Source organism: Rhodnius prolixus, unplaced genomic scaffold (genome assembly GCF_049639745.1).
Source record: "Rhodnius prolixus isolate KJV_2025 unplaced genomic scaffold, Rpr scaffold_1, whole genome shotgun sequence".
NCBI lineage: Eukaryota > Metazoa > Arthropoda > Insecta > Hemiptera > Reduviidae > Rhodnius > Rhodnius prolixus.
The window spans coordinates 21,303,278-21,327,667 of NW_027411581.1; the positions used below are offsets into that span (position 1 = coordinate 21,303,278).

At 33.8% G+C, this 24,390-nt stretch overlaps 2 protein-coding genes and 1 long non-coding RNA gene across 4 annotated transcripts in view; all 3 read left to right on the forward strand.

The window, feature by feature from the left end:
- The first annotated feature begins 14,220 nt into the window (after window positions 1-14,220).
- LOC141451363 (uncharacterized) lies at window positions 14,221-16,629 on the forward strand. Of its 2 annotated transcripts, none has more exons than XR_012456716.1 (3): window positions 14,221-14,254; window positions 14,978-15,471; window positions 16,072-16,629. It is a non-coding gene; the product is annotated as an uncharacterized lncRNA (long non-coding RNA). The 2 variants fall into 2 exon arrangements; XR_012456724.1 differs by having other exon boundaries at window positions 14,978-15,141; window positions 15,297-16,095.
- Window positions 16,630-20,615: 3,986 nt separating this feature from the next.
- On the forward strand, window positions 20,616-21,122 carry LOC141446323 (histone-lysine N-methyltransferase SETMAR-like). The gene has a single exon (XM_074112884.1). The coding sequence runs from the start codon at window positions 20,616-20,618 to the stop codon at window positions 21,120-21,122; it is 507 nt and encodes a 168-aa protein (XP_073968985.1).
- A 656-nt stretch (window positions 21,123-21,778) lies between these two features.
- cv-c (RhoGTPase activating protein) overlaps window positions 21,779-24,390 on the forward strand; it is a 512,238-nt gene continuing 509,626 nt past the window's right edge. The window contains exon 1 of the mRNA XM_074134447.1: window positions 21,779-21,864. The gene's annotated coding sequence lies outside the window, so the exon portion shown is untranslated. The remainder of the gene's footprint in view (window positions 21,865-24,390) is intronic.

The window sequence follows — 24,390 nt, forward strand, 5'->3', positions numbered from 1 at the left end:
GAATTTCTGAGAAGAGTTAGAAGCTACACCCTGAAGCATAAAGGGAAGAATATGAGTACAAGAAAATACCTAAAAATTTAAAAATTATCTCTGACAATGTTAAGAGAATCAAAATAAATAAGAAAAGATGGCTACCTCATAATAGAATGGACGGCAGCAAGCTTTTAAGTAGATTATTTACAATAGACCTTCTGGTACAAGGGATGTCGGTATCGGTAGGCTTCGAAAAGGACATGATGAAGATCAGAACCAGCTACAAGTCTGATCCTTGAAGTGAAGAAGAAGAAGAATATATAAACAAGAAATGAGGTCGAGGAGAATTTGATTAAATTTAAACTTAACATTCAAAAGTCAAAAGCAACAGATGGTTACTTTGTAAAAATTGTGATGTCTTCATAGCCTGAAACTATCCTGGAGAATTGCTTTCAGAAATTTTGTTCAGGCAAGGAAAATTGAAAAGAATAAACGAGTTGCTTGGACCAAAGTACTGAATTAATTCTTGAATCACTTTTACGATGTACAGTAAATACTAGGCCTAGACCAACAGAGGTCGGTCGTTGTCTATTGTAGTTTGTCCTTTCTTAGTGACAGCAAGTTTATCGTGGATATTCTGTTTACATTACGTAAACTTTTGATACAGAAGGTGCAGTAGAAAAAAAGAACAAAAGCTAATCTTTGTTTTTGAAAATGTGGCCTACCTTCACTACATTGGGGCGTATAAAATTCAAACTATCAAAATATGAATTACCTCTTGGAAATGAAAGAGGTATTATTACAAGAGTCAATTGAACATATGCGTAGTAATCTTCTAGCTGAAGTTAAGAGGAAACTAGAAAGTAATTTAAATTTCTAGCACTTGGTGGGAGTCAAGGCGGCCAATTATCTATTTACTGGAGGACATAGGCCGGAAGGTTGCACACTCCTCTCGACTGTTATTTTCCACCTTAATTGTACTTGAGAAACACTTATACTGGAGTATAATGATTAGACGGCAATCTGGACTAGGCCTAAGATCCATTTGGTGTTGTGTTGTATCGCCATAGCTGTATGTTTAGTTTACATTTTTTTCCGAAACTAATTTAAATTTAAGAACAATTACTGCATTGCTTTCATCATTAAAACTACTGAATTTTTTTTTGTTTTTAATCATGTATATGAGAACGAAATATTTCAAAAAGGAGTAACTCCAGGAATTCAATTTATCATTGCGTAACTTCCTGCCTTGAAAAACCAATCTGCAATGAAAATTTTACTAAAACTTCATCAATCAAAAAGTACGGATTTAATGAAAGTGTTTTCCAGCTTTCGCGTTCGTATTTATAACGCTTTTGCAATGGTACTGATAATTAATCGCGCGAGAGCGATTGTCTGATGGATACTAAGTATGAGTTAATAACAATCTACTCGAATGGTATTTACTTGGATATGAAGAGAAAAGATTATCCCATTGTTTAGAGCTCTGGAATCCCAAGAGGGGGATCCATGGTCCGATTTCAACTAACAGTCATGAAGAATGCTCTGCTGAAATAGGCAAGAGTTCATTATTACGCTCCTGACTTGGTCGAAATCATGGAATTTGTGCACATTGGTGGGTAATTGAATACAAAATGAAGTATAATATAATAATATGAAGGGAATGGACATAAATTCTTTAAAAGGCTCAACCAAAAACGTGAATACCATCTTTTTTGTTATTAATAAAAGCATATAGTTGTACGCGGAAAAGCATGCTGTTTTCTTTCTATGCAAAATCGGATTTCTTCGTAAAAGTATAGTTTCATTACATTTGGATGGAAATTTATCCACCTGACAGTTACAACAAACAATTATCTCATTCTGTTACTATTAGTGCACATAATTATTGTAGTACAATATTATAGCTTCCTTTAGAAATATAATATCTAAAAATTGATTAAAATTTCCTAATTGAAGATAGTTCACACTTTACTTTCATCAAAATCTAAAGAAAAACCTGTTTTGCCCAGATTTGGGGAAGTCCTTCCCCTCTTGACAATCTCCTGCTTGAAGTGAGAGAAATTAAAAAAAAAAAAAAACTCTCTCTGGAACCGGAAGAATATGGATTTGGTTTGTTTCCATTTATTCTATTTTTTGAAAAATCTGTAATAGAAGGAAACTTTACAATGACTTATTTTGGTGGTTTATTAGGGCCGGAAATAGAGCCCTCATGACGGACATTTTACAACTAAAAAGAGGGTAAAAACTAGCACACGTGTGTCCCACATTGATCGCTTGTAAATAGCAGCACCATGTGTTTGCGACTTTGGACACAAGAATGAAATCGGAAACATTCCTAACCTTCTGCATTTATCGTAAAACAGAATAAACATACTTCCTTCAGATATTGGGCAAAATGTGTTCCTAATTAATTTGTGAATTAGTGATTTAAAAAAAGGTGTATTATTCATGAAGCTGATCTATAACACTTGAATCTTAATTAAAAATAAAAAGTTTTCATCTTTCAAATTTAGATAATATTTCCAGAAATAAGGCGTAGATTCTCATATCTTGAATGTCAAGGCAATCATCACTAGCGCTTCGTATCCAATAGAACAAGTGGCATTACGTCAATTCTAACCTGAACAGTTATATAAGAGCATTAACCATAATAACTTAATTTAGTGGTCACTTCAGTAGCGTACAGGGATTTAGAAATTTGCCCAACTCCAATGACAAGATATTACACGATCGAATGAAGGGGGTAAGGTCAGAGTACTGGAGTCCCCCAAGGAGAGCCTGAGTTCGAATCTTGCTACTCATGGAGCTTCTTCTTACTGTTCGGTGCGAGACGGCGCTACCGTTACGAGTGAACACATCTGGCAGCAGGCAAAACACTAAAAAAGGTTCCGGGCACCACTAATTTAGATGTTGATGTGCCTTAATTGAAACAAAAAAATATCCCATAACACTATTCAATTTATTATTTTGAGCTTGTAAGGAGAGTTGTGGAAACCCCAATATCAATCCACTTTGTACCATTTATCAAAGATTGGCGAATCTTCCAACTAATGACCAAAATTGGGGCGTCTATAAATTGTCTATTCTTCACCCCTACTATGTATGTACATCTCTGGTAAAATAGGGAACGGAATAGATAAGTGATGATGTACGGGACTCACAACTCGCGGAGGTTGTAGATTCGAATCCAGGTGGCTGCCCACAGATTTCCTCTTTTTTAGCAGTCTCTTAAGGTCGTTGCCCTATGATGAGCTCTCATTTTGTTCCAACCAATAAAACAATAAAATATCTATGAATCGAAGAGCTAAATAATGCATGAAAAAATATTACATTTCTAGTACTGTGGCACATGAATTAATGGAGTTACATTTTCCTTTTTGTGAAGCAGAGAATATGATTTTTTTGGAATTGATTTCCTACTTTGCGCAAAATCGTAAGAACTGATTGGTGTCGGCTATTGTAGAGAAAGATCAAGCTTTGTAAGAGTAAATCAAACTCTACTTAATCTGCTGAAAAATTAACCTCTGGTGATGGATGAAATTCAGATATATGGAAAAGATGACAAATAAAATCAATCATATTTCCCAGCTTTGGGAACCCCATCAACAATTCTATAATTTTGATGCGCATTTATTTGAGTAAGAACCATTACTTCACAATCTTATCTAATCTGAGAAGGTAAATATAAAAATGCAATTTATTTATTAGCCAATGTTTCCATTGAAAACTTAACATTGAGTATTATAAGAATTTCGATATCCATTTTCAGTTATCTCATGCAAAAATTATTGTATATTTTTTTTATTTTAATGATGAAGCATGTTGAATTTAGAGATATGAGCAAATTATATCATTAATCAATAGAGTGTTTGGTTGAAATATTCTCGTGATTACTTTCATTAGGATTCTAGTAAAATAGCTCTCCCTTCAGCTTGAACTGTAGACCTTGGCTTCGGAGAGATTCCGACGTTGAAATGTGTTCTCCCTGTAACTTCAATAGTCGCAAAGAGTTATACCATTTACTGGACGACTGCTCTCTATTGGCAGAGTTTCGGGTTCTTTATTTCGGTAAGCGAAATCTTGCAAGGAGTGAAAATATTGCTTTTTTTTATCCGGACAAGTAAATCCTCGCCCACTGATCCGCTATGCTCGGCACGCTTGGAGAGTTAGGTACATCTGGATTACAGACGCATCCTAGAAAATTTATGTTTAGGTATCATCTATTATCTGTATATAGTATCTATCATCTCTATACGTACATCACATGTATAGTTACATTTATTTTTGTGTCATTGCAGTCTACTGAAATTTAAATTGCTACCAATGCTGTTCTCTTCTTTCGTTTTGTTTCAGCTGATTATCATCGTTAATATTATTATTTAATATTCTTATTTGTTAAGACAAGTTCGGCTTATTTCATTACGAGGGTCGTTTGAAAAGTCCGTGCAAAAATAAAAACTACTTAATTTTTTGGGGTAAACCTTTTTTATTTTTCAACATAGTCTCCTTTTAGGCTTATACACTTCGTCCAACGCTGCTCTAGTTTGTTGATCCCTTCCGAATAATAGGATTTGTCCAAGTCTGAAAAATAGCCATTCGTTTCTGCAATCACCTCCTCGTTTGAATAAAATCTTTTTCCCGCCAGCCATTTCTTCATATTGGGGAACAAATAGTAGTCCGAGGGAGCCAAGTCTGGAGAATAGGGGGGATGTGAAACGAGTTGGAACCCTATTTCCATTAATTTTGCGACCACAACTGCTGAGGTGTGAGCTGGTGCGTTGTCGTGATGGAAAAGGACTTTTTTGTGGGCCAATCGTGGGCGTTTTTCTTGCAGCTCGGTTTTCAAACGGTCCAATAACGATGAATAATATGCACCTGTAATAGTTTTACCCTTTTCCAGATAGTCGATGAGGATTATTCCTTGCGAATCCCAAAAGACAGTCGCCATAATCTTTCCGGCCGAAGGAACGGTCTTCGCCTTTTTTGGCGCAGATTCCCCCTTGGTAACACATTGTTTAGATTCAGGAGTGTAGTGATGTATCCATGTTTCACCCACAGTGACGAAACGACGCTTAAAGTCCTGCGGATTCTTCTGGAACAGCTGCAAACCGTCCTTGCAACACTTCACACGATTTCGTTTTTGGTCAAGCGTGAGCAATCGCGGCACCCATCTTGCGGATAGCTTTGTCATGTCCAAATTTTGATGCAAAATATTATGTACCCGTTCATTCGAGATGCCCACAGCACTAGCAATCTCACGCACCTTCACTCTTCTGTCATCCATCACCATATCATGGATTTTATCAATGATTTCTGGAGTAGTAACCTCAACAGGGCGTCCAGAACGTTCAGCGTCACTTGTTACCATATGGCCACTCCGAAAATTTTGAAACCACTTATAAACTGTTCTAATCGAAGGTGCAGAGTCACCATAATGTTTATCAAGCTTCTCTTTAGTCTCCTGAGGCGTTTTGCCTTTCATAAAGTAGTGTTTAATCAACACACGAAATTCTTTTTCGTCCATTTTTTGAAAATCACTCGACTTCCTCGATTCAAACGAATGCCAAACACAAAGAAATAGACCGATCTGGCTGAAACTTGGTGTGTGTTCATCCAAGAGATGCTACTAACTAAACATAACCTCGATACGCGCCAGTGGTGCTATCTCTCTGACTTTGCACGGACTTTTCAAACGACCCTCGTAAGAAAGATAGTTTTCTTTTCATTTATAGTAAACTCTGGCAGACAGCAAACTCAAACCATGCCGAATATACTTGTTTTTTAAAATGATGTAGTGACTTTTTTAAATCTATTATTATTATTATTATTATTACTTTAATTGGGATTCTGAGAAGAACTATTGAGATCTTGTGAAATATTTCAATTTTAATTTTAATAGAAAATACAGATTTTGGGCTTCCTTAGTTTAAAGTAAGTTGTAAGCGATAGTTTGGTACAAACACACAATTATTTGGATTTCTTGAATCAAAATATCTTAAATAAAAGGGTTTTTTTTTCTATTTAAAATGGCTTTAATGTATCACATTGAAGCCTGATAAGTCGAGCTTATTATACCACACTCTGACCTTCCTAGAGTGTGCCCTTGAAGCCTTTCAACAAGTGTGCAGGCTACTATTTGAAATAATCTTGCGATAAAATTTATTTTAGAGATTTATTTATCTTGGAAGGGTTTAAAATGATTTCAAATCAGTATTATGGAGCTGGTTGAACACTTGTATACGGGTTCACATGCTTCAATTGGTTTATAATTATTAACATCGTCAACAGTTGTTTGGTAAAAAATCATGATTGGAAGATATTATTCGGACAGACCTATAGAAAGGTAGTAAGAGCCGTCCATATTACACCGGATGTTGATTTAGTTAACAGTTTTATTTTCTACTTTATTTGTGGTTCGGCCATAAAATAAAATAATCGATCAAATGTTCATAGCAAATGGTACAATATATTTTTTCATTTTAAGCCTTGATAAAACATAGTTGAAAAGTTGGCCATTTTAATTAGGCTTTAAAACCACGATTTTTATTTCACCGAATCTCAATAAATCAGAAAACGAAAATTTTTCTACGGCTCCTTATTAATTAAGTGCTTACTAAACTTATGCTTACTAAAATATGCGTAATTCCATAATTAATGAATATTATTGAGTAACTTTTAAGTTTATTAGTTGATTCATTTTATCTGTATAATTCATTTTGGTTCTCTATTCTGTTAGAATTAATTGCGTTGAAATGGATTTGTAATCGCAACGGCTAAGAAACACTTAGATGGTGCCGTAGGAGATTTAAGACCACTAACTAACGCTTTAAAAGCGGCTATTTTCATGTCAGAAGGAATCTCTTTAAACCTAGTGGTTTCATCATTCTTCTTATGAGGAGGCAACCTAATGGCTGTTGATTAAGATAACTTTTAACTTATAAATCTTTGATCTATTAAAAGTTTTTAGAACATCTTTTTGATTATTATCTAGAAATGTGTAAAAAAAATGCTTAGTATAAAAAAAAAACCTTTTATATACCTGTAATTTATAAAAATATTCCAACCCTAAATGTTTGTGAAGACCATCCAACTATTTAAATGAATTTATTGTAAACGGAAACAAAATTAGTTTGCAATAACACTACTAATTGCAGTTAATATGCGATTTTACCAATTGAACTAATCGTAAGTGCACCTCAAATAGACTTTGTAACAGAATTTCCAAGAAATATGCGTTTCTTATCGCAATCCAAAGTTTTAATTCAAGTCTCGGCTTAACAGAATTTTATGCACATTTAATGGTTAAGGATGTATCTTTTTTCGTTAGCAGGCTATTTTACGAGGTATCTCACTTTTATGTCAATCAGTGAGTGTATTGAAGTTTGCACCATCTTGATCTAGAATTTCTAAATGCCATCTTCTAAACAGTTTTAAAGTCTCCCAACATTCAGAGAGCTCCCAAATTTGCTTTTGAAATTTTCTTGGCCATACTAAAACCCGTTCTGATCTAAACGAATAGAATGTCTTAGCTGCCTGCCTTACTTTCGATAGAGTTCTCCGAAACACAAACTTAACTTTCTCAAGATAAAGAACAGCATCAGATAAACAAGATTTGAAATGCTCTACACAGTGGACTGCAGTTGCAGTTAGCTGTTTAGAAACGCCTTGCTTCCTGCATTTGATTAGTGGAACATCGCTACTTCTTTCAGCTGTTATGAAGAAAAAATAAATAAATAGATAAAACATCATTTCACTAAGTGTACTTTAAAACCGACCTAGTTAAACAACTCATCGTCTAGGTTTCTAGTTTGTCAGAAACCTTTTCGAGTTTTTATTCTTTGATTTATTCAAGGGTAACTCAAAGGTAACTCTAATTCACAAATTTATTTATTTAATATAAAAAATATTAATCTAGCATGGAGACTAGGTAATTATCTATTATCTGATGCAGTTATTAATAGGAAAGTCGTAAACAAATTTGCAATGGAAATTAGATATGGTGGACATTCACGCTGAAACGGTGTTTTTCTGATAACTTATATCCTAATAAAACTCAATTCGAAAACTAGATATTGCCATTGAGTTAAAAGAAGCAGAAAGTGGAGGAAACGTTACAAGCAAGTTCGGCTTGGAGAAATGGGATGCTACTGGTTATTGTAAACTTGCAAATGATTGAATTTAGATTTGGTGTGATACTGGATCACGACGTCATTAATAGCTACTAACGGAGACCTTGCATCACATTTTAGCTCATTACTGTCCTCCGCTGTTTTCGACAGCCTCGTATGCCTTCGTCAGTCCCAGTTAATGACCTAAAGAAGAAATTTATCATTAAGTCGCCCTTCATAAATTATCATTTTATTATCATTTCACAGGTCCGAAACAAAGCATGGACATTCTCTAATTACAGTACTGACAAATTTCGGTCAAATTAGAAATTGTTTCTTTACTAAATGTTTAATTACTCCGAACATTTAAAGTAAATAAAGATGTCCGAAAACAATAAACATTTTACTTGAAGAGAAACCTGATTTAGCATAACCACCAAGCGGTCACAACCAATTACTAGAAAACCTTTGCATGCATTATTCTCAGATACTCCTTTTGCAGGAAAGTTTTGAAGTATGATATTTCTTGCGTGAATCTTGGCTGATGCACCTAATTGCTCGTCTTTTAAACGATTATGACAACCCTAGTCTACATTTCTACTTTGCCACCTACTTTTATGGCCAATGCTAAAACAAACACAAAGGATAGCCTACATTTGGAAAGTGAAATGTAAAATACAAGGGTGTCTTCCAGTTCGTCTAGATTTCTGCTTTTTCTGTCTATGTCACTCACTTTTGTAGCCAGGGCTAAAATAAACATAAAGGGTAGCCTTCATTTGGAAAATGAAAGGATAAATAGAACGGAAAAACACCGAATTGTCTTCCAGTTCGTCTAGATTTCTACTTTTTCTTTCTTTGACACCTACTTTTACGGCCAGGGTTAAAATAAACATAAAGGATAGCCTTCATTTGGAAAATTAAAGCTAAAATACAGGAGAAAAACACCGAATTGGCTACCAGTTCGTCTAGATTTCTACTTTTTCTGTCTTTGTCGCCTACTTTTACGGCCAGGGCTAAAATAAACATAAAGGGTAGCCTTCATTTGGAAAATTAAAGCTAAAATACAGGAGAAAAACACCGAATTGGCTACCAGTTCGTCTAGATTTCTACTTTTTCTGTCTTTGTCGCCTACTTTTACGGCCAGGGCTAAAATAAACATAAAGGGTAGCCTTCATTTGGAAAATTAAAGCTAAAATACAGGAGAAAAACACCGAATCGGCTACCAGTTCGTCTAGATTTCTACTTTTTCTTTCTTTGACACCTACTTTTACGGCCAGGGCTAAAATAAACATAAAGGGTAGCCTTCATTTGGAAAATGAAAGGATAAATAGAACGGAAAAACACCGAATTGTCTTCCAGTTCGTCTAGATTTCTACTTTTTCTTTCTTTGACACCTACTTTTACGGCCAGGGTTAAAATAAACATAAAGGATAGCCTTCATTTGGAAAATTAAAGTTAAAATACAAGAGAAAAACACAGAAATGGCTTCCAGTTCGTCTATATTTCTAAAGCATTCTGGGTTGTGATGTTATGAATCAGAACTATAATCAAATTTGTAAATATTTTGTGCCCCTCGAGAATCTTGCATATTGTACCAAATGGCCCGTGTTTTAAAGACATTCTTTTACCTGATCAAGAAACTTGGCTACTTTATCCTTAATTGTAATTTTTAAGAAATACATATATTTGTGCGATCCGAATAGTTATCTTTTTCAACCCTGCAAGAGCTTGAGTTAAGCTCTCTGGAGTTATTCCTTCTGGCGTAGAAGGACCAGGTGAATTTATTCCACTATCACGACTACTGGTTGGACTTCCATCATATAAGCAAATGTTGAAATGAAAATGTGGCCCACCAATGTGTTATTTTTTCAAAACATTTAGACAAAAGTTGCTGCTACTTTTTAAAAAATCGAAATTTGCAAAGTTTACTTCTGCCTTCGAATATTAACTAGCTTCAAAATAGTCCCCTAATAACTTAAATAAAATTCAATAACAAACTTTGTCAATTAATTCGTAATGAATGAGTAAAATAAAATCGTCTTTAAGTACGATAAATGTTTTTTTTTTTTTAATCGATAATAATTAAATAGTCAAGGCAAATGGAAAGAGTTATCTGAAGTGAAAGAGGAAGTGAATTCATCTTATAACAACTTTAATTACCAATCTGTTGTGCCCAAGTTTGGAATGTTGATGTTCCAGGCTGTAAACTTTACTTTCCAAACAAACCTAGCAGCTTATTCTCGTTTTAAAAATCGCAGTTTCTTTATTATTATTTTTAAAAGTTTAGGAGTATTCTTTATTAAATTATCTATTATCTGATGCTGGTATAATTTTCAGGCACTATAGAGTAGCTGTTGCAACGTGCTAGTTGTGGCAACGAGGTATTGCGAGCATGTAGGCCCCTACTTAGATCCATCATATGATGTCTTTGTCATTATTATTCTCCAAAAAATTATTAAAAACAAAAACCAAAAAAATTAGAGAGTAGTGATTCCAGAGAAATCATAAAGATCAATAACAATGTCGTATTTTTACAGACCTTAAAGATCTACACAGATTCCTAACGGTAATAAGATGGGTACTGTAAATTTTCCCAGTAATTTTGAGTTGATGAAACCATTTCCAAGTTTTTGGACCAAGAACTAGGCACTCCAAAACCATTGGGAAGTGTCCCAGCAATCTTCCACGATTGCAATTGTGAGATTGTGAGATTTGTTCGATTTAATGTCGAAAGGCGCCATAGTGATTGAAAGATTGTCACCTTTTTTTTGATAGTCAGGCTGCCATCAAAGCGCTGAACGCATATGTTGTCAGCTAAAAGTTGCCTCTCTCAATAAACTATGAAAATATGACATACTGACCGGATTTATGGTACACTAAAAGAAAAATTGCTGAACATATTCTTGATAAACCATTTAATCGACAACTTGAAAGAATCAACACAGTAAAGTTCAATGAAGTCACTGAGTTCTTTATGGATTTGATAATAGTAATATTTATTTAGTTCAATAATCGAGTTCATTTATTGTAAGCGGTTTGGTTTATTTGTTAGTTTGTTCTTGTTTATCATAAATATGAAAAAAGACAATTCTTGATGTACTCTTTAAAATAAAATAAATCAATTTTTACTCAGGAATTCTCGCTAGTTATATTTTTGCCTTCCGCCTGATCTTGTTGAAATCTCTCCTCCTTGAAGTGTAGTGGACAAATAATGAAATGAAGGCGTGGTTTGAACTGGGTCAAGTTTATTCGTTTCTCTTTCCTCCCAAAAAAAAAACCCATCATACCTCAAGGCTAAAGTAAAACTGCATTCTTAAACATCTTGTTATTCTGCAGCTTATTTATTTATAGTTGCAGTTATACATTCAGTTTGTGAGAGCAGCTAAATTGTTAGAATTGCACTGGTTTTGTTTGATGAGTTTTCTATTGAAGTAATCTACGAGGTGTGGCTATTAAATAACGAGACTATTGCTATAAAACATTTTATTTTAAATTTATACATATTTAGTTATTATCACCTTCAGTATCCCCTACAACCCCCTATTACCCCTTCCCTATCCCTACAACGTTCCATGCAAATTTACCATTGTTCGAAAAAGTGCTGGAAGTCTTATTCTGTGAGCTCCTGCATGACGCGTGCCGCTTTTTCTTTCACAGCTTCAACAGGTTTGAAATCGGGTTCCATTTAGTGTAGATTTTACTTTGGGGAACAGATAAAAGTCACATGGGGCCAGATCAGGCGAATAAGGCGGATGGCCTAAAACTGGGATGTTGTACTTGGCTAGAAACGTCTTGACAGACAATGCAGTGTGAGCCGGCGCGTTGTCTTGATGGAGTTGTCTTGTTCTTCCACAAATCGGCTCGTTTTTTCCTTACTCTTTCACAGAGTTGAGCAAGCACCTCACGGTAGTAATGTTGATTAATTATAATCGATATTTTCATCCGTTTTGGACTTTGGAAGGGCGACCCGGAAGGGCGGTCATCATCTCCGACGTCTTCTCGGCCATCTTGGAAACGCTTGAACCACTCAAAAACTCGCGCACGTGATAAACATTCATCGCCATAAACTTCTTTTAATAAAAGATAAGTTTCAGTAGAGGTTTTACCCCCGACAATTCGTTGCTCTACTCGTACAACATGTGTAGTATCATGTTTTCGGCAAAACGAAACTAACACCTATTACACAAACGAAGGTTCCGGTCTGACAGATTTCTCTACAAACACGTGAGACGCTGCAATCGAAAGAGAAGGCTTTACGCTGCACAGCTTTCGGTCGTTAGGATTTGGCGCATGCATAGTTCTTCTGTAGCAGCATCAGTCTCATTATTTAAAAGCTACACCTCGTAGTTTTCGTCCAAAGACAATACTGCCTGAAATCTTTTTTTTGTTTTTTTTTTTGCAGGCTAATCTCACAAAATCAAGACTATCTTAAGCCTAACAGCATCCAGAGTGCTCTCTCAACTACTTCAATTAATTTTCAATTAATCCACTTGAATCCACTGACACTCTTAAATTTACCTCACCCTAAGAACCTCGCTAAAATAGTTCCTGACAAATTGTTTCGCATAAATATAATAGATCTACATGTAAGTAGTGTGAATACACAATTGATACAGCAATTACTCAATATTTAAAGTGAATCATTAGATTTTATTTCAAGTTATCTTTATTAATCTACTTAATGATTTCTCTGTGAAATTCTAGCAAAATCTTAAATTACAGTCAATATTTGGTTCCTCTTTTCTGAATCATAAAATATTATAAAATAATTAACCTGAAGAAGAATGATGCACGATCGGGTGCTATAAAGATTAAAGTAATCAATCAGATTTTCATTTAATGACGATTGCATTCTTAAGCTACAATTAGCATAATTTTATAGTAATATTGTGTATTACTGTTCGTGGTTTCAATGATCTCAAATCATTATTAATACTTTATTAGTAATGTAGTCCCATTTCCTATTATTCAACGGCTATAAAAGTAGGAAATTGTAAGTGGTTATTTTTTTATACCTAGTTATTTTTAATATAATTTTTTATTGATTATTGCAATTTCTCTCCTTCACTTTGTCTAATACCACCTTTCACTGCACTTGTCTAACTAAATAAAAACCTTGAATCGAGTCTAATTCTGATTAGAATTGATGATAAACAAATTATATGCACCTTGAAACTTATTACCTTGGAAATTATTAAATTATTTTAAATAATTACACTTTCTTATATAATCCTAAATACACACGCGCGTTGTTTTATAATTCATATTAATAGTAATTGTATTATTTTTCATATAAATACTAACGTCTATTAAAGTTTAAAAAGATAAGTAGTTGCTTATTATTATATAAAAAAAAAGTTCACACAGAGTTTTGACCTTGTTACTTGTATAGACAAATGGCTTAAAACTACGTTTAAAAGTAAATTAAAAATATATAGTTTTCGTGACCGCAAATTGTTAAACGTAGGATGGAAAATTTGCGAGGAATCGGTCAAATAAAACAACTCGTCTTTTTGCCAACGTTTCGACAAATATATTGTCCTCTTCAGGACCTGGATATTACAAATACAAAACAATTTACAGAGTCAGTAACATAGAAAAAACAGTAAAAATCAGTAATACAAAAATAAACAGTAAAATACAATAAATTCTTTATAATTATTGAAACTTACGTGGCTATGCGGGTTGGTTGAGTTACAGAAACTAAGAGCCAGAAATGGAGAAGCAGGTATATATATACAGATATAGCGGGACTTACACGGGAATTTTGGTAATTACAATTGAACAGATACAATAGACTAATTACAACAAAAGAGTAAATACAATAAATGACGAAATTGTAGCAGTTAAAAAATAAATAGATATCCAAATTTTGTACATAATTATTGCTGGGTTTTTTAAATTTACTTCAAATCTTTTGGTTATTTGTTATTTAGTGCATAAGGGTTATTTGGTTTCTCCTGTGTTTTGTGTTTAACGGTTTTTGTTGTTTAAAGAAATTTCCCAATATTTTATTGTATTTACTCTTTTGTTGTAACTAGTCTATTGTATCTGTTCAATTGTAATTACCAAAATTCCCGTCTAAGTCCCGCTATATCTGTATATATACGAATACCTGTTCTCCAGTTCTGGCTCTTAGTTTCTGTAACTCAACCAACCCGCATAGCCACGTAAGTTTCAATAATTATAAAGAATTTATTGTATTTTACTGTTTATTTTTGTATTACTGATTTTTACTGTTTTTTCTATGTTACTGACTCTGTAAATTGTTTTGTAATTGTAATATCCAGACCCTGAAGAGGACAATATATTTGTCGAAACGTTGGCAAAAAGACGAGTTGTTTTTATTTGACCGATTCCTCGCAAATCTTCCATCCTAAGTAAATTAAAAATATAAAGTGAACGTAACAGCTAACTTGATAGCGCAAGTAAAATTAACAACGATCCAAACCTGAAAAAGTAACTTTTAATAGTAATACTGCTGATTATTTGTAGATTACAGAAAGGAAGAAGAAATCCAAATAAAAAAACATTAAATAGGTACTTGAAAGAAAACAACAACACAAATTCCCAACTTCAAACTAGAAATACAATAATTATAAATCATCTTTAAATAAAGAGATACCATAGAATTTTATTATTTATTTAGAGCATTTATTTACGGTGTTAGTTTCAAATTGCCGAAGTTCAGATTTCAACTGAAAGAAATTGCACATCACGCCTCCACCATTCATTCGTTCTTGTCGTTGGGTTCTCCATGTTTTAATAATTTGAAAATTGCAGTATCTTCCACATGCACCTCTCAGATTCTTAGTTAGATTACCAGCTGGGCATTATACTTTCAACTCCATCTTTGTTTAACAATAATGTATGCATTATTAGTTTTCTTGTAGGACGATTCGCTTTAATGATATAACAACATTGGACGATTTTGGTGTCTCTTTATTTCTCCTTAAGATTAAAAAATGTTTTAAACATTTAACCAATCAGATTGCAAAGTTAGTGAGTGTAAAATGTGGGCAGTTGGATCGGCCAATCAGAAGCTGAACCTTTCATAGTAAGTACATATCTTTTTTCGATTGCTAGTGCTAGTGTACAGCTTGTACGATAAGTAGTTTAAGCTAAAAATGTCCTTTGTAGTTTTTTGCTACTTTTTGAAAATGGCAACAAAGATATAATTTAATACATTTTGTTCAAACTATGTACTTCTAGCAATTAACTTAAAGATGGTTGTAATAAAGTTAGACATTAACTGGAATTAGATGTAGAGATTGAATTCAAAATTAATTCAAGGTATGAATGATGTTCGAGGTTGCTCTTTAGTCAGCTGGGATCACCTTGGTTGTCTATTTCTGATTTACGTAGATCGGTACTCAAAGTTGTAAAGGTTAGTAAGATTACTTTTTAGCTTTTTTTATAATTGCATGCAGAATGAATTTCTTTTTTTTTAAACAAACTAAATATTTATAATAAATTGTTGAAATAAAGAAGAAGTGAAATTATACAAAGTTAATATGTGAGAAAAGATGCTGAAAGGTGTTGACCTGTGGCACGAAGTGAGGACAAATATGGAAGTTTAGCCATTATCACCCTGGTTAATGAGCATCTCTCCCTCCGACTTACCTGTAGTTTATAATTTATATGTGACCACGCTTTACGGTGATAATGTATATATCTGCTGAGTGTGTTTATCATTTTATTATACCGTTAGATGAGTCTGTGATCTTGTAAAACTATATTTTAAATCTCAATATTTATTGCCATCAGTCTATACTTTATTTATTTCGCTATTTAAATATATGTGGGGCTACTTGTAATCAACTTGTAAATGACATCATGTTTCCTTTAAATTTAATCAATGAGGTTGCATTTAGAATAATGAGATAAGGTATCTTCAATTGTAAACAGTTATTGGATATTTGAGTTGTGAGCTATCATTAAAATAATAATTAATACAAATTCCTCATACCTCCATCTTCCCTCACAGGTATCAAGTACGCTACTCCAACCTACTGCAACTTATGAAATCAATGTCATACATTTTCTAAATTCAAAGAAACCCATATTTACTGGAAAATGGTTCAAATGGAGTATTAACATGTAAGTGAGCGAATAAAATTTCGGAAGAAAACAGTGCTGGCCTTTTTGAGTAAATACCAAAAAGTGGAAAAAGATGGAGTTTAATGGAGTCTCATCTATGATGAAAATGAATTTAACGGAACACGAGTGCATCTTAGACTAGCCTGCTCTGACTTTTTCATCGTTTTCTCCCTCCAACAGTTTCTGCCACTCCTTTCTAATTATTTCATTAATCCCAAACGGATTTAATAAACCAGCTTTCCTTAAGATGAGAGGTTCTCATCAGTCGGATTTCTCGAAGGGGCTTTGATAATTACCTCTCAACTTCTTTTCATTAGTGTACCCCTTTACCTGATTGTTTCCTTAGTGTGTACCCCTAACTTATATATATATAAAAGAAATAATTGCATTCTTGATTTTACGTATTGTAACTTTAAATTAACAGCAAAACTATCTGAATATAATGTGTCTTGTAAAGAACATATACATATGATATGTTCCTATTAAAAAAATCATCTATGAATAGGTAAACATTTCAAACCTCTAGGTTTGCAGGGGTCGTAAATTGAAACAGCAAAGCGTTAATTTATCCTTTAGGAGAAGTGAATTATATGCGGGCCATGTGTAATATTAGTCAAAACAAAAGCAACATTTTTTGAATTTTTACATTTTACGCCATAATAACTTTTTTTTTTGCGTACCCCTAAACAATCTTTTGCGTACCCCTTAGGGGTACGCGTACCCCTTAGGGGTACGCGTACCCCAGGTTGGGAACCGCTGCTCTAGCTAGTACAGATATTGAATGAACATGCTGCTTTATCACCTATTTAATTACCATCCTGTGGGTGCGTTTAGTGAAACTGCGCTTCATTTCAAAGAGAGTTTGACTTTGCTTCCTGACTGAAGCAACATCCAGCTTCTTCTGATTATTTAGATTTCTATTTAACCCTTCCTGTTTAGCGCGTTGGGAGGTGGACGAGGAACAATGGGCAGCATGAGCCTGCGTTCCTTCTCTTATGGCTGACGTCCCTCAATGCAATAATCATTTACTTAGTTCAATATATGAACCTCCACTATTTATAGTATTTATATTTGTAGTTCTCTTATGGCTGACGTCCCTCAATGCAATAATCATTTACTTAGTTCAATATATGAACCTCCACTATTTATAGTATTTATATTTGTAGTTCAGTTTCTTGCAACCTGTTAAAATAATCTGGGCTGATTTCAACATTAAAAACTTTTTGTAAAAATGCCAAAATTGATCAAATTATTTTCTGTTTTACAATAAGTTTTCCCACTCTGGTCAAAATATTACTCGACCCAATACAAACAAAACAATACAAAACAAAGTATCACTAACTTTAAAAAAGTGCAGTTAAGAGTTCAATCACGTCTTCTTGACAGACAATTGTTCCTTTACCACCACCCAGAAAACGAATTTACTAAAAAATGATTAAATCTATATAATTACGTATCTCTTGACAGATGGGCTGAAGTAAATGAAACAATCGCTTTTATTCTGAAAGAATGATTATTTCTTTAGTGACAGGATATATCAACTACTAATTCCCTGACGTCATCTATGTAATGTGTTCATGCATTCATGTTTTCATTTATTTTATCACAAAAGTAAAATAAAATGAAATTTCTAAGAGAAAGTTCTTCTTTTTTTTTACTTTTTATTAACCTAAAAGTTGCCCAGTCTGACTCAAACATGCAGTGTGTGCTCGTAATTAATTATAAGCACAAAGTAATTGTATAGAATTTATAACTTATGTTTCTGAAATGACTTCATGGTTGTCTTTTGAACCGAAAGATTCCATTAATACGAGATGATTAGTGAGCTGTCAAGACAGAAAATGTGATGCCATCTCCTGCTCCCCACTCCTGTTCTTGTCACACGCCAGAATCATTCCCTATTGGATCCTTCACTTTCTACTCTCAAATTAATATGTTCAACTTTATATTTATTTCATCCCTTTGAAACGTATTCACTTCGATTTCTACAACGTTTGTTCTCATCTCTGAAGGTTTTTGAACCTAAGTTGCATAACTGAAATTTACAAAAACCTAATCCACTTTTAGATGAAATTTTGCAATAATTGAATAGTAGTATTTATGGAATCGAGTTCTCAAATACTTTATTCGTTTCCTAATGTCTGTTTTCACGGCCTACAAACCTAGAGACTGGACATTTTCAAAGAACTAGAACTGCAAATAGTGGAGGCTGGACATAAAGTCTGTTTGGCTGGACATTACGGCGAGCAAAGATGATTTACCAGTGTATTGGGGTGCAGGCACTTGAGAATTGAAAAACTAAGCTACTGTAGAATGTTGCGGGCATCACCAAAATCAGTCAACAAAATTAACGAGCCAACGAGTCAATTGTAATCCAGCTAGCTAATAATTAACTCCAAAACCATTGTCTCTCAGCAATAGCTGAGAAGAGACATAAGTACAAGGCTCTGATGATGAAGTAGCTCAATATGTGGCATTCATATGATTGCTGTGTCACCTCACGAAGAACGACCTTAGTCCCCAAGCCTTTGAAAGAAGACACACATGCTCTGTAGGCAGAAGACTTTGATGGTTCGCACGGCGTGTTAAGCCAGTTTATGGCTAAGCAGACTATCTTTGCTTTTCTTTTTTCTAGCCGGGTTGTCGCCTTTTAGCACTCTCCTCGCAAGAAAAAGAAGGGTAAGAGATTAACTAAGTGGTTAGCGCTCTAGGCTCCTTCACACGGATCCAAAGGTTTGAGTCTTTCCCAGTAAGTTATTCCACCCTCAGCTATCTTTATTATTTCTTATACAAAAGGCTGCTAATGAAATGTAACACATCCATTGCATATATAAGCAATAAAGTTCACTATAATGCTGTAAATTTCTATTTATCTAAATAAATGCATATTTTATAAGAACTGTGGCCGCTATAAAAATATAGATATTATTAGGGAATAGTTGCTGTTCATATATCTTCTGATTGTGCTAAGGTATTCAAAGTTCGGGTTTGTTTGAAAGAAAGATCTTTTCACTTACTGGTAGAGGACTGAAAAGAGTTATCGATTGAAATATCACTGAGCTGTGAGGCTGTGGTTATGGGCCGGATAACGATACCTAGTTCTGCATCGGAACTAACTTTACTTTGTTTCTTTTTTTTTAATCTTTCAAAACTGTGACTGCCAGTTGAACCATCTAATTCTCTAAACAATGACGTTGTGGATCTGGTATCCTGGCGTAGTGTATGGATGTACAATGATAGCACTCTTCACAAAGGCACATTGTAGCCACTTTTCACAAAGCCACATTGTAGCCACTCTTCATTTAGTTAAACTTTTTTGACTTAGAAATGTTCAATTCCCCTCATTATATCATTATTAACATTATCATTAAAACATTTTCCTTCTTAATGACACAAATTTCATGTTATCAACACTTTCTCTCGTTAACCAAAAATGTTAATCGACAATGCGATATGTCCATGAAAAAGCCAATCGACATGTATATCGTGTATAAAATAAACCAAACATGTCAAAGGTAAGTTTCTATTAAAATGTTTTTACTTTAAAAAAGTTTAAAATGGACATCAGATGCGAACTGTTGTTGTGATTAATTATCAAAAGCATTCTAAGATGCGATAATTCAGAGGAAAAAGAAGTGCTTGCACAATACTCAAATTTTTGGAACTCATATTCCTAGTATATAAAAAAATAATTCAAATTTCCAACAGTTATTGATTCATGCTTGCGGTTATTCATGCTAATAAGTATAGATTACACTGTATAATTAATAAATTTATTAATTTATTAATCAACACTTTTTATATTATTAACAACTGCTCAATATTCTTTAATCGGAACTTGGAAGAAGAACAAGAATTACTGCCGTTTTCAATAAGTTATCTTAAACCAATACCGTTATTATCAAGATCGCAATTTATCTTTTCTTAAAGACATTTTTAGTGCCTAATTTAATTTTCCTTTCGTTGCTAATGGAACTCCCAGGTAGCAAAGTAATCTCGCTCTAACGATCGATACAGTTGTTTTATTCTATCCAAAGCACAACTTTTGAAGACATTTTTTTAGTTTTATTGACTTTAATCAATTTATTTTAACTGTTTTCTGTGCAAAGTGTTCAACTTTTGTTGGGCATTTCACCCAGATATCCCTCTGGATAGCTATTTCGACAACACACACTGTAGTATAAATACATGGTTTGGGAAAAATAAATCCATTATTTTCTCGGTAGATGACTGTAGTGATCGATATCTCGTAAAGTATCGATCAAACAATTTCAAGTTTATGGTCGTTGTGAAGGTGGATTTCACACTAAAAAAATTCTTTTGCTGTTTTTTGTTTGTACCATTCAGTTGTGAGTTACAGGGTGTTAACAATGGAAGTCAACAAAGAGAATATTCGGTACATTTTATAGTTTTTCTTTGATAAAGGCGAAAATGCAAGCCAGGCAACCTGAAATTGTGAATGGTGTTTATGGTGCCGATACTGTAACAGCTAATTGCGTGAAATTTTGGTTTCGTCGATTCCGTTCAGGCATTTTTGATGTTAAAGATGAACCTCGCACAGGCAGACCCGTCGACGGAAATGTCGATAAAATCACAGAAATAATCGAAGTTGACCAGCATGTTAGTAGTCGTACCATCGCCCAGGAGCTAAAGATCGACCATAAAACAGTTTTAACACCAAAAAACATGATGGATCGAATTTCCATCTGCGAAGCCTTGGCCAAACGGAATGAAATCGACCCATTTCTTAAACGGATGGTGACTGGGGATGAGAAATGGGTCACATACGACAATATTGTGCGAAAACGGTCGTGGTCAAAGCGTGGTAAAGCAGCTCAAACGGTGGCCAAACCAGGACTAACGGCCAGGAAGCTTCTACTGTGTATCTGGTGGGACTTGAAAGGAATCAAGAGTTGCTTCCGTAAGGCCAAAGACTAAATTCAGATCTCTACTGTCAACAACTGGACCGTTTGAAGCTAGCGATTGACCAGAAACGGCCAGAATTGGCCAACAGAAGAGGTGTTGTGTTCCATCAGGTCAACGCAAGGCCACACACGTCTGTAGTGACTTGCCAGAAACTCCGGGAGCTTGGTTGGGAAGTTTTAATGCATCCACCATATAGTACGGACCTGGCACCAAGCGATTACCACCTTTTTCTCGCATTGCAAAACTTCCTGAGTGATGAGAAATTGGGATCAAGAGAAGAGTTTTTCGCCAATAAGGACCAAGACTTCTATGAGAGAGGCATTATGAAGCTACCTTTAAAATGGCAACAAATTATACAACAAAATGGTGTATATTTGACCCAAATCGGACAATCCCAAACATCTTAAATAATGTTTTGAATTTCACGCAAAAATAATGGATTTCTTTTTCCCCAACCTATACAAGTATACTCGTATTATCTTCGACAATAATCTCATCAGATCACTTATTATCTTCTATCATTTTCAACAATAATTCTCATTAGGTTTCTTGCGATTATCTTATTATAATTTTAATTATCTAAAATATGATTAAATATATTGTTGAAGTAGAATGTCAGTGTTACCTGCTGATAGTATTAATGGAGTAAATCAGCTGATTTCTTGATTTCCTTCCTCACATTAACCTGTGTAGTATTCAAAAATCATCTGAAGGAGAAAAAGAGAAAATAAAATGCTGAAGACAATACATCTGGGTAAGTACAGTTTCTCGGCACTTCATTTTACAGCTAATTTGAAGAATGATTGCTTGATATAATAAATTTTGCTCTTGTTCTACTTTTGACGTGGGGAAAAGGTTAATTAATTCGGAAGAAAAAGTCTATTTATTATAAGGAAACACTTCAGGAGATTAAATTGTTGGATTGGAGAAAGAAAAACAGAATGAAATTTAATAAAAATGAGATGGATTGAGCATCAAATTCAGCAGCATATTTCTTTAGGTGAAAATCAAACAACTGTAATTTTAATGCAACTCACAAAAAAACTTAACGTTTAATTCGTAAATAGTAAAAGAAATCTGTAAATTTTAAAATATGTCATTAAAGACATAATTGTTGTTTTATGTTTTGCTTTCTAGACATTCGTGTTTTCACATAAAAATACTAAATGTTTCCACTTTCACTTGAGTGATAAAGCTTCTTTTTTTTTTTTTTTTTTTGCTTTTAAAATAATTATCTTTTTAATTTTAATTAATTATCTTGAATTCTTTAGGTTAGAGACAATTATTATCTATTATACCTGCACCATTATACTTTCCTAGTAACGGATATTACACTTCTTTTAATATCGTTGAGGGAAAAGAAATTATCGCTTATTTGAGTATTTTTTTTTAATGATTATTGGTGAATAAAAACCATTATGCCAGTGGCCTCATTCATTTCTTTCTTTGCAGGTTTTTACATTACTATTTTGAACGTTTACTGCTTTACTGGACATCTTCAGCTTGATTTTAATGCTGTGAAATGTTTAATTCGAACTACGTTTTTCTTTAAATGCTAGATGATGTTTTCCTTTTAGTTTCATCTATAATTGATTTAAGGGATAGTTGTTTCTTTAATTGAGTACTCCCTTACTTAGTTACTGAGCTTTTATTGAGGCTAGCTGAGATTCGGTCTCCCGAAATCAATCATATCTAGTATTGCTTTTGAGATAAGGAAGTTTTCCTTTCGGTATGTTTAAAAGATATTTCAATTCTCGGGAAATTATTGTGTTGGAGAATGTTCTTATTCAATGTTTTATTAAACAATCTATTTCTTTATAATATGTATGAACAACTGGAATCAATAGTAGAACACACATTATATACGCAGTAACACAATTTTATTATACAGACAAATACACGGAAATACCAAATTTTTAACTCACAATTGCTCACGAGCTGTTTTAAAATTTGTTCTTTTGCATGATAAGCATAGCTTCTGTGCAGAAATTCATTTAAAATTTTATTGATGTTGTTAGCAGTGTTGACTTCCGTCGTATTGTTGGGTTAATCTATCTTCAGATGTTAAGATTATCTAAAGAGAATACTTAATGACTATTTCATTCTTTATTTAATCGTTTTATTCAAATTAATTTAACAACCAATTGGTTTTTTTTTTGTGTAATGTTATTTCTTAGAAATTATAGAATGAACCATAATGGTTACTAAGTAGACATTCTGTGAAGTATTAATACAGAAATGAATGCGGAAGAGAGATCATACACTGTTTAATTTCTATTTAGGAGAGGTCATGGACCTATAATAGCAGCTCGTAACACACTTATTTAATAAACCTAAAATACAATAGCATTATGTGATATCTTTACAGCTCTCTTCAATAACCTAACTGTACTGGATCTGTATTGTGAGGCGAAGTACATCTCTCCAATAAATCGTGACACCCGCCACGGTTAGACATTAATTGCTACTTGTTACACCCTCTCACCATTACGTTTACATTTAGTGCCACTATTAACAGCACATTTCTGATGGCTGCTTTGATGCGATAATCCCAACACACTCGGTCTCTAGACTGCTTCTTCTCAGACAATCTTGATCACTTTTAAAACAAGAACTGCTTTAGGAATTCCTATTCAGTGCGTTGGGTTAATTTATCTACTGCAGTTTATATCGTCTACAAAAATGAAGGTTTAATGACTATTCTATTTTTATTGCTACTTCAAGTATTTTACTTCTTCCAAATTCCTTGGATTCCATTTTCTCTATTCAAACTGTAATGTTGATTGAGAAGAGTGTATAACAACAAATACTGGCAGCGAATCGTTCAAATATTCGAATTGCACTCTTTCTGAATAGAATTTAAGTAACTCCTTTCTATTTACAATGGGAAATCTATCACATCTGTCGATAGCGTTATTTTGAGTTACACCTTGAAATACGAGGTGTGGCTATTAAATAACGAGACTATTGCTATAAAACATTTTATTTTAAATTTATACATATTTAGTTATTGTCACCTTCAATATACACCCCTCCACTATCCCTTCAACGCTCCAAGCAAATTTACCATTGTTCGAAAAAGTGCTGGAAATCTTATTCTGTGAGCTCCTGCATGACGCGTGCCGCTTTTTCTTTCACTGCTTCAACGGGTTTGAAATCGGGTTCCATTTAGTGTAGATCTACTACTTGGGGAACAGATAAAAGTCACATGGGGCCAGATCAGGCGAATAAGGCGGGTGGCCTAAAACTGGGATGTTGTACTTGGCTAGAAACGTCTTGA

What these genes read in the sequence shown, in the direction of transcription:
- LOC141446323 (XM_074112884.1), top strand. Translation starts at nt 20,616, where the DNA reads ATGCAAGCCAGGCAACCTGAAATTGTGAATGGTGTTTATGGTGCCGAT.